Source organism: Entelurus aequoreus, linkage group LG19 (genome assembly GCF_033978785.1).
Source record: "Entelurus aequoreus isolate RoL-2023_Sb linkage group LG19, RoL_Eaeq_v1.1, whole genome shotgun sequence".
In the NCBI taxonomy this organism is placed as follows: Eukaryota; Metazoa; Chordata; class Actinopteri; order Syngnathiformes; family Syngnathidae; genus Entelurus; species Entelurus aequoreus.
This window is the reverse complement of record NC_084749.1, coordinates 5,292,617-5,305,116: the sequence shown is the minus strand read 5'-3', so window position 1 is coordinate 5,305,116 and position 12,500 is coordinate 5,292,617. Positions and strand designations below refer to the sequence as shown.

Here is a 12,500-nt window from a genome sequence, read left to right as displayed (position 1 = left end):
GGATCGCCTATGAAAATAACAAAAAATGTGATTGATATTAGGAGTTATGATGAAGGATTGTGCCGCAATTACATCTCTTAAAAAGACTCAGTGGACTTATCATTAGGTACACCTACACAGCACGGCATTGACGGAATTACAAACTAGTAAAAAATATAAATTATAATTGAAATTGCATTGGCATTAACGTTTGTGGCTGTAGGAAACCGCCTGATAGGGTCGCGCAATATATACGACGTCGACGAAACACCTTTGGTTGACGGGGGAGATTTTAACGCTCTCGTTATATTGTGATGATCCACGTTATATTGTGATGATCCACGTTGATACTGCAGCCTAGTGTGGCATTCTTGCTCGCAGCTAACGTCCTTCCAGAGTGCAAGTCCAATTCTAAGTCAGTAGTCGGTGGAAAAGAAGTTAGATTTCCTACAACAGGGGTCACCAACGTGGTGCCCGCGGGCACCAGGTAGCCCGTAAGAACCAGATGAGTAGCCCGCTGGCCTGTTCTAAAAATAGCTCAAATAGCAGCACTTACCAGTGAGCTGCCTCTATTTTTTAAATTGTATTTATTTACTAGCAAGCTGGTCTCGCTTTGCCCGACATTTTTAATTCTAAGAGAGACAAAACTCAAATAGAATTTGAAAATCCAAGAAAATATTTTAAAGACTTGGTCTTCACTTGTTTAAATAAATTCATTATTTTTTTTACTTTGCTTCTTATAACTTTCAGAAAGACAATTTTAGAGAAAAAATACAACCTTAAAAATGATTTTAGGATTTTTAAACACATATACCTTTTTACCTTTTAAATTCCTTCCTCTTCTTTCCTGACAATTTAAATCAATGTTCAAGTAAATGTATTTTTTTTATTGTAAAGAATAATAAATAAATTGTAATTTAATTCTTCATTTTAGCTTCTGTTTTTTCGACGAAGAATATTTGTGAAATATTTCTTCTAACTTATTATGATTAAAATTCAAAAAAATTATTCTGGCAAATCTAGAAAATCTGTAGAATCAAATTTAAATCTTATTTCAAAGTCTTTTGAATTTCTTTTAAAATTTTTGTTCTGGAAAATCTAGAAGAAATAATTATTTGTCTTTGTTAGAAATATAGCTTGGTCCAATTTGTTATATATTCTAACAAAGTGTAGATTGGATTTTAACCTATTTAAAACATGTCATCAAAATTGTAAAATTAATCTTAATCAGGAAAAATTACTAATGATGTTCCATAAATTATTTTTTTAAGTTTTTGTCTTCTTTTTTTTGGTTGAATTTAGAATTTTAAAGATTCGAAATTGAAGATAAACTATGTTTCAAAATTTAATTGTCATTTTTTTCGTGTTTTCTCCTCTTTTAAACCGTTCAATTAGGTGTAAATATCATTAATTATTAATAATAACATAGAGTTAAAGGTAAATTGAGCAAATTGGCTATTTCTGGCAATTTATTTAAGTGTGTATCAAACTTGTAGCCCTTTGCATTAATCACTACCCAAGAAGTAGCTCTTGCTTTCAAAAAGGTTGGTGACCCCTGTCCTACAAGCACCGCTCACGTTTGAATATTGATAGATGTTATTTGTCAAAAGCACTTTACATTGAGCAAACAACCTCAAAGTGCTACAGTGTATTAAAAAAAAAAAAAAAAAGATAATTAAAAAAAACTAGAACAGCCTAATAGCTAGAACTAGTATGTTTATATCTAAAAAAAAAAAAGGCTTTTTTAAAAATTTTTTTTTTAAAGAAGGGTTTTTAAGCCTTTTTTAAAAGCATCCACAGTCTGTGGTGCCCTCAGGTGGTCAGGGAGAGCGGAGCAGAAAGCCCAGGTCTCCCATTGTTCGTAGCTTTGTCCTCGGAGGTTGGAGGAGGTTATACTGTACCAACTCCCAGCATCTGGGAATTGGTACCAATACTTAACGGTACCAATCTTCTATACTTTTTTTGTGTGTTAATAAATACATATTTTTTTAAATGATAAAATCCAATTTTTTATCGCAACATTTAAACATGACCTGTTTATGATAGCTGCTGTCCGTGTGTTTTATTTTGTTTTATTATAATCAATAATCATATTATTAAGTTGCAAGTCCAAGACGTGTATAGTTTATGGTGTGATTTTTGTTGCGCCCTAAAAAGTGTTAATACTCTAAGCAGTGCACTTATCAAGCGGAAGCTGTTTGATTGTAACGTGCATCTTAGTTGTAGTTTCCGTTTGGATTTGGATGTGTTCAAATTGCAAATACAATTCAGTAGCACGTCAATAGCTGAGCTAATGTATGTTAGCATCAAGCTAACGCATTTTTTTTTTTTTTGAAAAGCGGAGCCTTGCTTTACTGACGCTGGAGCGTTTTTTTGGAGTCAATTTCTTTGTTAACTTTGAACATTGCAACATTACCCAGAGGTAGTAGGGCTGCTCTCAGTGCTGCTGGAGTGATCGCCAAGTGTGGAAGTGCGTAGCGCCAGTGGAGTCGGCAACCGGGCGTGACGTCGCGCACAATCTGGATACCGTAACATTGCACCGTCGGATTGCACATGAATCGTACCGGATTTGGCCACTAATGCGCACATCCACGGCAGCAAATAATCTTACAAGTAGCATTATCACTGGAGGACCAGTACTAGCTAAACATGCTACACTACACAGCGTAGGAGGATACAAGAAGCCATGCTAACCACTACTGAATGTCAACAGGGGTGGGCAGACCGTAGCGATAGTATCAGTATTAGGTCGATACTACAGTGATTAATTGATATTTTCTATTATCACAAAAAAAAAAAAAAATCTTTGTTGTTATGGTTTACAAACTAAATGAGTTCATAAGGCTGAAAAACAAATGATTTAAATCAGTCAATAATAGTTTTTGTTTAGTTATTTTTCACTATTGACTTTATTTTGCTCAAAATATTGTATCTCATAAAAGTAAATAATAATTAAATAATTTGAATTTATAATCGATATTGTTACAGCGCCATCCTGTGTTTGGATATTAACAGTAAATTGAATAATTGAATAGCTTTGAGGAAATAATGCAGCAGGAAATGATGTCATATGTTATTGCATACGTCAGCAGCCAAATTAAGAACCTTTTTAACCTGTCTGGAAATACTTTTATCATTTATATGCCAAATAAAATATTGTAACATTATTTCAGCGTATATTTCCACATATTAGCCGCACAAGCCGCAGATATATACGTTGTAAAATGAGTTATTTACACTGAAAGATTTTGTAAATGTTTATTTACATACCTTATTTGTTTCCAAACTGTGTCTCTAACAGGGCAGTAAAACGGCTGATCAAACAAAACAGAAGTTATGGTCATGGACCCAAAACTAGCTCTCCAATCAGATAAACAGACTCAATAACTCCACGGTGACGTTTTGGCGAATTTACGAAACTGAAACAGGACAAACAGAATATAATTGTAGCCTGTTAGCTAATGCTGACGATGCTAGCTTGATTACATTACGACAAGCATGTGCAAATATGCATGAAAACACTCCTACGGATGTCACACATGGGACGGTTTGGACTTAGACTTCCTTTTTAGACTTAGGTTTAGTAAGTAAGAATAGTTTTAGTTATATTGTAAAACTTACAAACGTTGCTTTAGAGCACAGGTGTCACACTCTGGGCCGCTACATCATTTTAGGTGGCCCGCAATAGCCTGGAAAAAAATGGGTTTCAATAAAATACTTTTTTAAAATTTTTTAATTTTTTACTAAATGCGTTAATTCTTTCAATTTTGACAGAAAAAAAATGCATATTTTAAACTTCAATATTGTCTGATCATGCCAATTATATTATTTTATACTGTATTGCAAAACTATTTTTGTGAGGTAAAAACAAATAGTTAAATATCTGCTTGTCACCTTTATTTACGATTTTAAAGCAAGTTATACATTAAAAAAAAAATCTAATCAAATGCATATGCATTTCGATTAATCATGATTAATCACAGGTTATTACTTGCATGTATAATGTCAATTAATTTTAAAAAATCGTCCCTCTGAAAGCAGCCATTACTGCCATGTGGCCTTCAATGCTTTAGAGCAGTGGTCCCCAACCACCGGGCCGCGGCCCAGTACCGGTCCGCGGACCGATTGGTACCGGGCCGCGCAAGAAATTTAATTTAATTTTGTATTTTTTTTTATTTTTTTATTATTATTTTTTTTTTAAATTAAATCAACATTAAAAACACAATATATACATTATATATCAATATAGATCAATACAGTCTGCAGTGATACAGTCCGTAAGCACACATGATTGTATTTCTTTATGAAAAAAAAATAAAAATAATAATAACCCCCCCCCCCCCCCCCTCAAGCGTTGACCGGTCCCCAGCTACAAAAAGGTTGGTGACCCCTGCTTTAGAGTGATAATTGAAGAATCCATAGTAGTAGACACGCTATGGACGACTAGAAGACGGGACGGCAGCACCTGCAGTGAGCCAACTCGTCCAAAAGATGGCGACATAGCACAAACTTTCACACAACTTTTGCTTGTTTAAAAAAAAAAGAAAAAAAAAAGTATTTGCATAATGGCCGTCAGCGAAGAAAAATCCATTAGTTTGCCGCACCGTTTTATAAGCCACAGGGTGCAAAGTGTAGGAAAAAAAACACATACATGTTTGATTTCATTTTTAAAATCGTCAAATAAGATTGTGAAGGCGTCCCTAATGATGTGTCCCATCAGTCTCACAAGGCTTGAAGTAAAAAAAAAAATTCATAATAATTAATGTTTGAGTTTCCCAGGGTCGGTAAAACATCTTTTTACTGAACTCGCTGACTTTTAGTCCTGGAAAACACATTTCTTTGCTCCATTTTCAGGACGTATTTGAGTCTTGTGGATGTTATAACATTGCTGTCTTTGTCCATGGTGTCGCAGCAGCATTTTTTAACGATGCGTGTGCCGACAAAAACAACAACAACAACAACAACAACAACATGCGCTCATCTCTCTCCACAGCAGCGTGAGTAATTCTGTTTACAAAAAAAAAAAAAAAGAGGCCTGAAACTTTTTAGCCGAGGCAGCGCCTTGGTGCTTTTTAAATATTTACAAGCCGCTCAATAGGCTGTCCTCCACGTCCCACTGTTTATTACGCCAACGCCCATATTTGGGCGTCATTCCTGCGAGTCCAAAAGTGTGTAAGGAGAATATTCCAAGGGACAAAAAAGCTTTGTGCAGTACTTGTAGTCTCTTGACATTTGCTTTGTGACATTTGATATTGTCCTGAAGAAATACAAAGATTTTGCCCGCGTTTAACCTCCGACCTTTCCATCAGGGCGACACTGGACTGTCCAAGCTCCCGTATCATTCAAATAAACAACAGTGTTAGCTTTAATGCTAATGCTTTCTCCAGAAACACTGAATTTTTCATATTCTTTTTTTTCCCCATCCATCCATTTTCTACCGCTTGTCCCTATCTCAGCTGCATTAGGGCGGAAGGCAGGGTACACCCTGGACAAGTCGCCACCTCATATTCTTTTTTTTTTAAATGTTTTATTTTATTATTACGGAGCCCCTAAAGGGACATGGGGGGATTTTTTTTTTTTTTATAATGTATTTTTTATTTTTTATTTTTTTTAGACATGTATCTCGTGCGCACGAGAAACTATCCGTGCGAGAAACTTTTTATAAAGTTATAAAAAAAATAAAAAATATTTTTATAATTTTTATTTATTTTTTATTTTTTTAGACCTGTATCTTGTGCGCACGAGAAACTTTCTCGTGTGCACGTCTAAAAATTGGGTTGAGTTTTTTCTTGCCCTGATGTGGGATCCTTGTGGAGGCTGAGGATGTCGTTGCGGCTTGTGCAGCCCTTTGAGACACTTGTGATTAAGGGCTGTATAAATAAACTTTGACTGATTGATTGATTGAAATGTAATCAGTCCAATTCCTAATTAAATCATTAAAAAGTCACTTCAGCACCACAGATACTTTTTATTATTTTTGTATCAATGGTCACCTCATTAGGTACGCCTGCAAAATCTAATGCAAGTAAATTCTGCTCCGAGCTGTTCCTAATATTGTGGTCACCTTATTGCCCAGCACGAGAGGGTTCATCATTAGAACGTGCAACACACACATTTACATATTCACCGACGTATTGGACGTACAGGTGTACCTAATGAAGAGGCAGTGCCCGTGATAACGTCGCACAGCCATTTCTTACGGAGGTTCATTTGCGTCTTTATTACCAAAGCTTTTTGACACTGAATTTTTTGCGTTTGAATTTTGTGAACTGAATTTTTTATTTTTTACGAAGTGGCTGGGGAGAGGGAAGTCTGGGTTTCCCTGCTTAGGCTGCTTCCCCCGCGACCCGACCTCGGATAAGCGGAAGAAGATGGATGGCTGGATGGAATTTTTTATTACATCGTATTATGCTGACAATTTCAGTGAAAACAAACGTGTGTTTAAAAAGTCAGTGTAAAAAAATTCAGCGCTGAAAAATTCAGGCTACAAAAACATCAGTGTGTAAAAATACAATGTATAAAAAAAAAATTCCACTGAATTTTTGGACAGTGAATTTTTTTTACACTGAATTTTTATAAACTGAATTTTTATAAACTGATTTTTTTTACTCTAAATTTTTATGAACTACATTTTTTACACATCATTTTTATATACATAATTTTTTACACTGAATTTTTATAAACTGATTTTTTACACTGAATTTTTATAAACTGAATTTTTATAAACTGATTTTTTACACTGATTTTTATAAACTGAAATTTTTACACTGAATTTTTTACACTGAATCTTTATAAACTGAATTTTTATAAACTGATATTTTTACACTGAATTTTTATAAACTGAATTTTTTACACTGAATTTTTTACACTGAATCTTTATAAACTGAATTTTTATAAACTGAATTTTTATAAACTGATATTTTTCCACTGAATTTTTATAAACTGATTTTTTACACTGAATTTTTATAAACTGATTTTTTTTAACTGAATTTTTATAAACTGGATTTTTCTACACTGAATTTTTATAAACTGATTTTTTTATACAGAACTTTTAGAAATAGATTCTTTTACACTGATTTTTATGAACTGAATTTTTATAAACTGATTTTTTTACACTGATTTTTATAAACTGAATTTTTATAAACTGATTTTTTTACACTGATTTTTATAAACTGAATATTTATGAACTTTAATTTTTCACACAGAATTTTTTGCACTGAATTTTTATAAACAACATTTTTATAAACTGATATTTTTACACTGAATTTTTATAAACTGATTTTTTTTACACTTTTTATAAACTGATTTTTTAACACTGAATGTTTATAAACTGATTTTTTTAAACTGAATTTTTATGAACTGAATTTTTTACACTGAATTTTTATAAACTGATTTTTTTACACTGAATTTTTATAAACTAAATTTTTAGAAACTGATTTTTTTTTATACTAAAATTTTATACACAGAATTTGTATTACCTGAATTAGACTGAATTTTTATTAACTTATTATTTTAAACTGAATTTTTATAAACTGAAATTTTTTACACTGAATTTGAAACACACTTTTTTTTCCCGATAAAATTGTCAGCATAATTTGATGTAAAAAAAATTTAAAATATTGTTCACAAAATTCAAACGCAAAAAAGGTTCAGCGTCAAATAAAAAAGCCACTAGTTAACCTCCATCATTTCTCAACTTCATTCCTTTCGCTGTGAGTTGACCTCTGACCTTTCTCTGACGAAGGGAGGCCATTAACAGACTGTGCGACGCGGTGCCCGGCGGAAAAGGCGCCTGGAGAAAAAAGGTCGGTCGTCAACCTTTCTTCCTTATGCTAAGCTTTTTATATATATATTTATTTTATTTTATTTTATTTTTTTTAATTTATTTTTATTTATACTATTTTATTTTTATTTTTATATATATATTTTTAAAATGGTATTTTATTTTTTATTTTTTATTTTTTTTATTGTTTTATTATTTTTATTATCATTATTATTATTATTATTATTATATATATTTTTTAAATTATTATTATATATTTATTGAACAACTACAAATCCCAACTGTTATTCTCCAGGCTGTGAACAAAGCTCTTCAGTCCATCATGGGGAAGAGCAACCTGCGCTTCGCCGGCATGAGCATCGCGGTGAATATTTCCATCGACGGGTTGGGCCTGCTCATTCCCACCACCCGACAGGTACGTGTCATCCTCACCGTGGCCTCCATTGTTGTGAATATAATCCTCCTCTAATCAATTAATCATGCACTGTAAAAGGATACAGGCAGGAGGACCTGATAGATAGGTCGCTGCTTGTTGCTAGGCAGATTTCATAGGTCACAATTAGAACTGCCCCACAGCAAAGAGATCCGATTAATTAAAAAAAACAATAGCAAAAAAAAACACGAGGAATGAATTGTGAGATATTTAAGTTTGCTCATGCGCAATTATTTAAATAATTATTAAACGTATAATAGAGGTGAAGGAAACAGTGACATCTAGTGGGGCTTTGCCGCCACTGCCCCTAATAAAGAATGACCACTGTTTTGTTTATCATTATAATAATAATACCTGTGCTGTCCAGTTGTTGTATCTTCTCTTCTTACACTTCTGAGTCTCATTTGCTGAGTTGCCGTAGTCTTTGCCATTATGTTGAATGTATGTTGCGCCCTACCAAGTGTTTATACTGTAAGTACTGCACTTATTTCACACAAATTGTCTCATTTGCCCTTCCAAGACATGAGATGGCAGTACTGTACAGGCTAACTAGGATATCTTGTCTAACTAGGAAGTAGCTGAATGGCTTATGTTGCACCCTACAAAGTGCTCGTACTGAGTAGTGTACCTATTTCAAATATTTTGAGTCTCATTTGCAGTGCAGTTGCACTTCCACGACTATCTGTGGTATGTTGTCTAACGAGGAAGTAGCTTCATTCATGAAGCTGAATGGGTTATGTTGCGCCCTACAAAGTGTTAACGCTGTAAGTATTGTGCTTATTACACACAATTTGAGTCTCATTTGTACTTCCAAGACATTAGATGGCAGTACTGTACAGGCTATCCAGGATATGTCGTCTAACTAGGAAGTAGCTTTATCCATGAAGCTGAATGGGTTATGTTGCGCCCCACAAAGTGTTAAAGCTGTAACTATTGTGCTTATTACATGTGTCTTAGTTGTAGTCTTCATTACCAAACTGGAAGGTATCAAAATCGGCACGTGAAAGCGCTAGAAATCCTAAAACCAGACGTTATTTTAAAATATGGATAAATAGACACAGAATATATTTATTATTCTAGCTTCTTTAGAGACATACTATTGTTATTCGAGTGTTTTTAAATATGCAACTAGTTGCGCTAACCGCTAGCTAGCTACTGAATTTGGTCCCCATCCTTAAAAAAACACTGCCCCCGGTGTTTGGGCGGAGAATTGCGCGACCAAGAAGCAGCCCTTGATGGCGGCTGTCAGTCATGTATGATATCTCATGGTGTGATGTCAGTCATGTATGATATCTCATGGTGTGATGTCAGTCATGTATGATATCTCACGGTGTGATGTCAGTCATGTAGGATATCTCACGGTGTGATGTCAGTCATGTAGGATATCTCACGGTGTGATGTCAGTCACGTATGATATCTCACGGTGTGATGTCAGTCATGTAGGATATCTCACGGTGTGATGTCAGTCATGTAGGATATCTCACGGTGTGATGTCAGTCACGTATGATATCTCACGGTGTGATGTCAGTCATGTATGATATCTCACGGTGTGATGTCAGTCACGTATGATATCTCACGGTGTGATGTCAGTCACGTATGATATCTCACGGTGTGATGTCAGTCATGTATGATATCTCACGGTGTGATGTCAGTCACGTATGATATCTCACGGTGTGATGTCAGTCACGTATGATATCTCACGGTGTGATGTCAGTCACGTATGATATCTCATGGTGTGATGTCAGTCATGTAGGATATCTCACGGTGTGATGTCAGTCACGTATGATATCTCACGGTGTGATGTCAGTCATGTAGGATATCTCACGGTGTGATGTCAGTCATGTATGATATCTCATGGTGTGATGTCAGTCATGTATGATATCTCATGGTGTGATGTCAGTCACGTATGATATCTCACGGTGTGATGTCAGTCACGTATGATATCTCACGGTGTGATGTCAGTCACGTATGATATCTCACGGTGTGATGTCAGTCACGTATGATATTTCATGGTGTGATGTCAGTCATGTATGGTATCTCAGGTTTGATGTCAGTCATGTATGACATCTCACGGTGTGATGTCAGTCATGTATGATATCTCATGGTGTGATGTCAGTCACGTATGATATCTCACGGTGTGATGTCAGTCACGTATGATATCTCACGGTGTGATGTCAGTCATGTATGATATCTCATGGTGCGATGTCAGTCATGTATTATATCTTATGGTGTGATGTCAGTCACGTATGATATCTCACGGTGTGATGTCAGTCATGTATGATATCTCACGGTGTGATGTCAGTCATGTATGATATCTCATGGTGTGATGTCAGTCATGTATGATATCTCACGGTGTGATGTCAGTCACGTATGATATCTCACGGTGTGATGTCAGTCACGTATGATATCTCATGGTGTGATGTCAGTCACGTATGATATCTCATGGTGTGATGTCAGTCATGTATGATATCTCACGGCGTGATGTCAGTCACGTATGATATCTCACGGTGTGATGTCAGTCATGTATGATATCTCATGGTGTGATGTCAGTCATGTATGATATCTCACGGTGTGATGTCAGTCACGTATGATATCTCACGGTGTGATGTCAGTCACGTATGATATCTCACGGTGTGATGTCAGTCACGTATGATATCTCACGGTGTGATGTCAGTCACGTATAATACCTCACGGTGTGATGTCAGTCACGTATGATATCTCACGGTGTGATGTCAGTCATGTATGATATCTCACGGTGTGATGTCAGTCATGTATGATATCTCACGGTGTGATGTCAGTCATGTATGGTATCTCATGGTGTGGCGTAAGAAAAGAACACATTTAAGGTGTGGTTGTGGTGTCTTCCAGAGGTTGGCGCACCACCCCATGCAGTCCATCTCATTCGCCTCCGGCGGAGACACGGTGAGTCAAGTCTTGTCCTGATCCTAATCCTAACCCAGCAGCTTTACCTACCCAGCGTTTGGTTCCGCAGGACACACCCGATTATGTGGCGTACGTGGCCAAAGACCCGGTCAACCAGAGAGGTACGTCCTGCAAAACGCACATTCCGTCATCCTTTCCGTCACCGCAGAATGTCTCGTCTCTGCCAGCGTGTCACATTCTGGAATGTTCCGACGGTTTGGCCCAGAGCGTCATCAGCACCATCGGGCAGGCCTTCGAGCTGCAGTTCAAACAGTACCTGCACAGTCCGCCCAGGACTCTGACGTCGCTGGACAGGTAAGCGCAGGAGCCAGGAAGTAGAGTCAACTTGACGCAAACGTGTCGCCCCGATGGAAAGGTCGGAGGTTAAACGCGGGCAGAATCTTTGTATTTCCTCGGGACAATGTCAAATGTCACAAAGCAAATGTCAAGAGACTACAAGTACTGCACAAAGCCGTTTTTGTCCCTTGGAATATTCTCCTTATATTCTCCCAGGAATGACGACCAAATATGGGCGTTGGTATGGACACTTCTCCCTCGACCGATCAGACTTCGGCGCGTCGAGCTCCACCCAAACTCTAACATTTGCACACGTCAAGAAGACCACCCTGCAGACGTAAAATAACTTCAATAATTTGGAGTGCATGAGAAAGCGGAAAAGAGAACCATTAATGACATTATCATCCATGAAGAAATATATTAGACTTAGACTTCCTTTTTATTGTCATGCAAATTTGAACTTTACAGTAGAGATGAGAATAACATTTGGTTGCATTAGCTCATGGTAGTGCAGGATAAAAAAATCAATAAGGTGCAGATTTACATAAATAGATTACTGTACAGATAAATATATTGCACTTTTGCATATGCATCCACGTTTATAGATGTATGTTATATCAGTGGTCCCCAACCTTTTTGTAGCTGCGGACCGGTCAACGCTTGAAAATGTGTCCCACGGACCGGTGGGGGGGTGTATTTAAAAAAAATAATTTTTTTTTTTTTTTTTTTACATAAATAAATACAATCATGTGTGCTTACGGACTGTATCCCTGCAGACTGTATTGATATATATTGATATAGAATGTATATATTGTGTTTTTTATGTTGATTTCAACAACAACAACAACAAAAAAATCTTTTTATTTATTTTTTTTTTTTTAACATAAATAAATACAATCATGTGTGCTTACGGACTGTATCCCTGTAGACTGTATTGAACTATATTGATATAGAATGTATATATTGTGTTTTTTATGTTGATTTCATAAAAAAAAAAAAAAAAAATTTTTTTTTTTTTTTTTTTTTTACATAAATAAATACAATCATGTGTGCTTACGGACTGTATCCCTGCAGACTGTATTGATC

General features: G+C 35.7%; 1 protein-coding gene across 4 annotated transcripts in view; it reads left to right on the top strand.

The window, feature by feature from the left end:
• Positions 1 to 12,500, top strand: part of shc2 (SHC (Src homology 2 domain containing) transforming protein 2) — a 40,426-nt gene that overhangs the window by 15,542 nt on the left and 12,384 nt on the right. For all 4 annotated transcript variants that reach the window (XR_009822007.1, XR_009822006.1, XR_009822005.1 and 1 more), the window contains exons 3-7: positions 7,724 to 7,784; positions 8,058 to 8,177; positions 11,064 to 11,117; positions 11,188 to 11,239; positions 11,306 to 11,432. Coding sequence is in view for 1 of the 4 variants with exons in the window: in XM_062027727.1 (XP_061883711.1) it covers positions 7,724 to 7,784; positions 8,058 to 8,177; positions 11,064 to 11,117; positions 11,188 to 11,239; positions 11,306 to 11,432 (414 nt within the window). In the remaining 3 variants the exon portion in view is untranslated. The remainder of the gene's footprint in view (positions 1 to 7,723; positions 7,785 to 8,057; positions 8,178 to 11,063; positions 11,118 to 11,187; positions 11,240 to 11,305; positions 11,433 to 12,500) is intronic.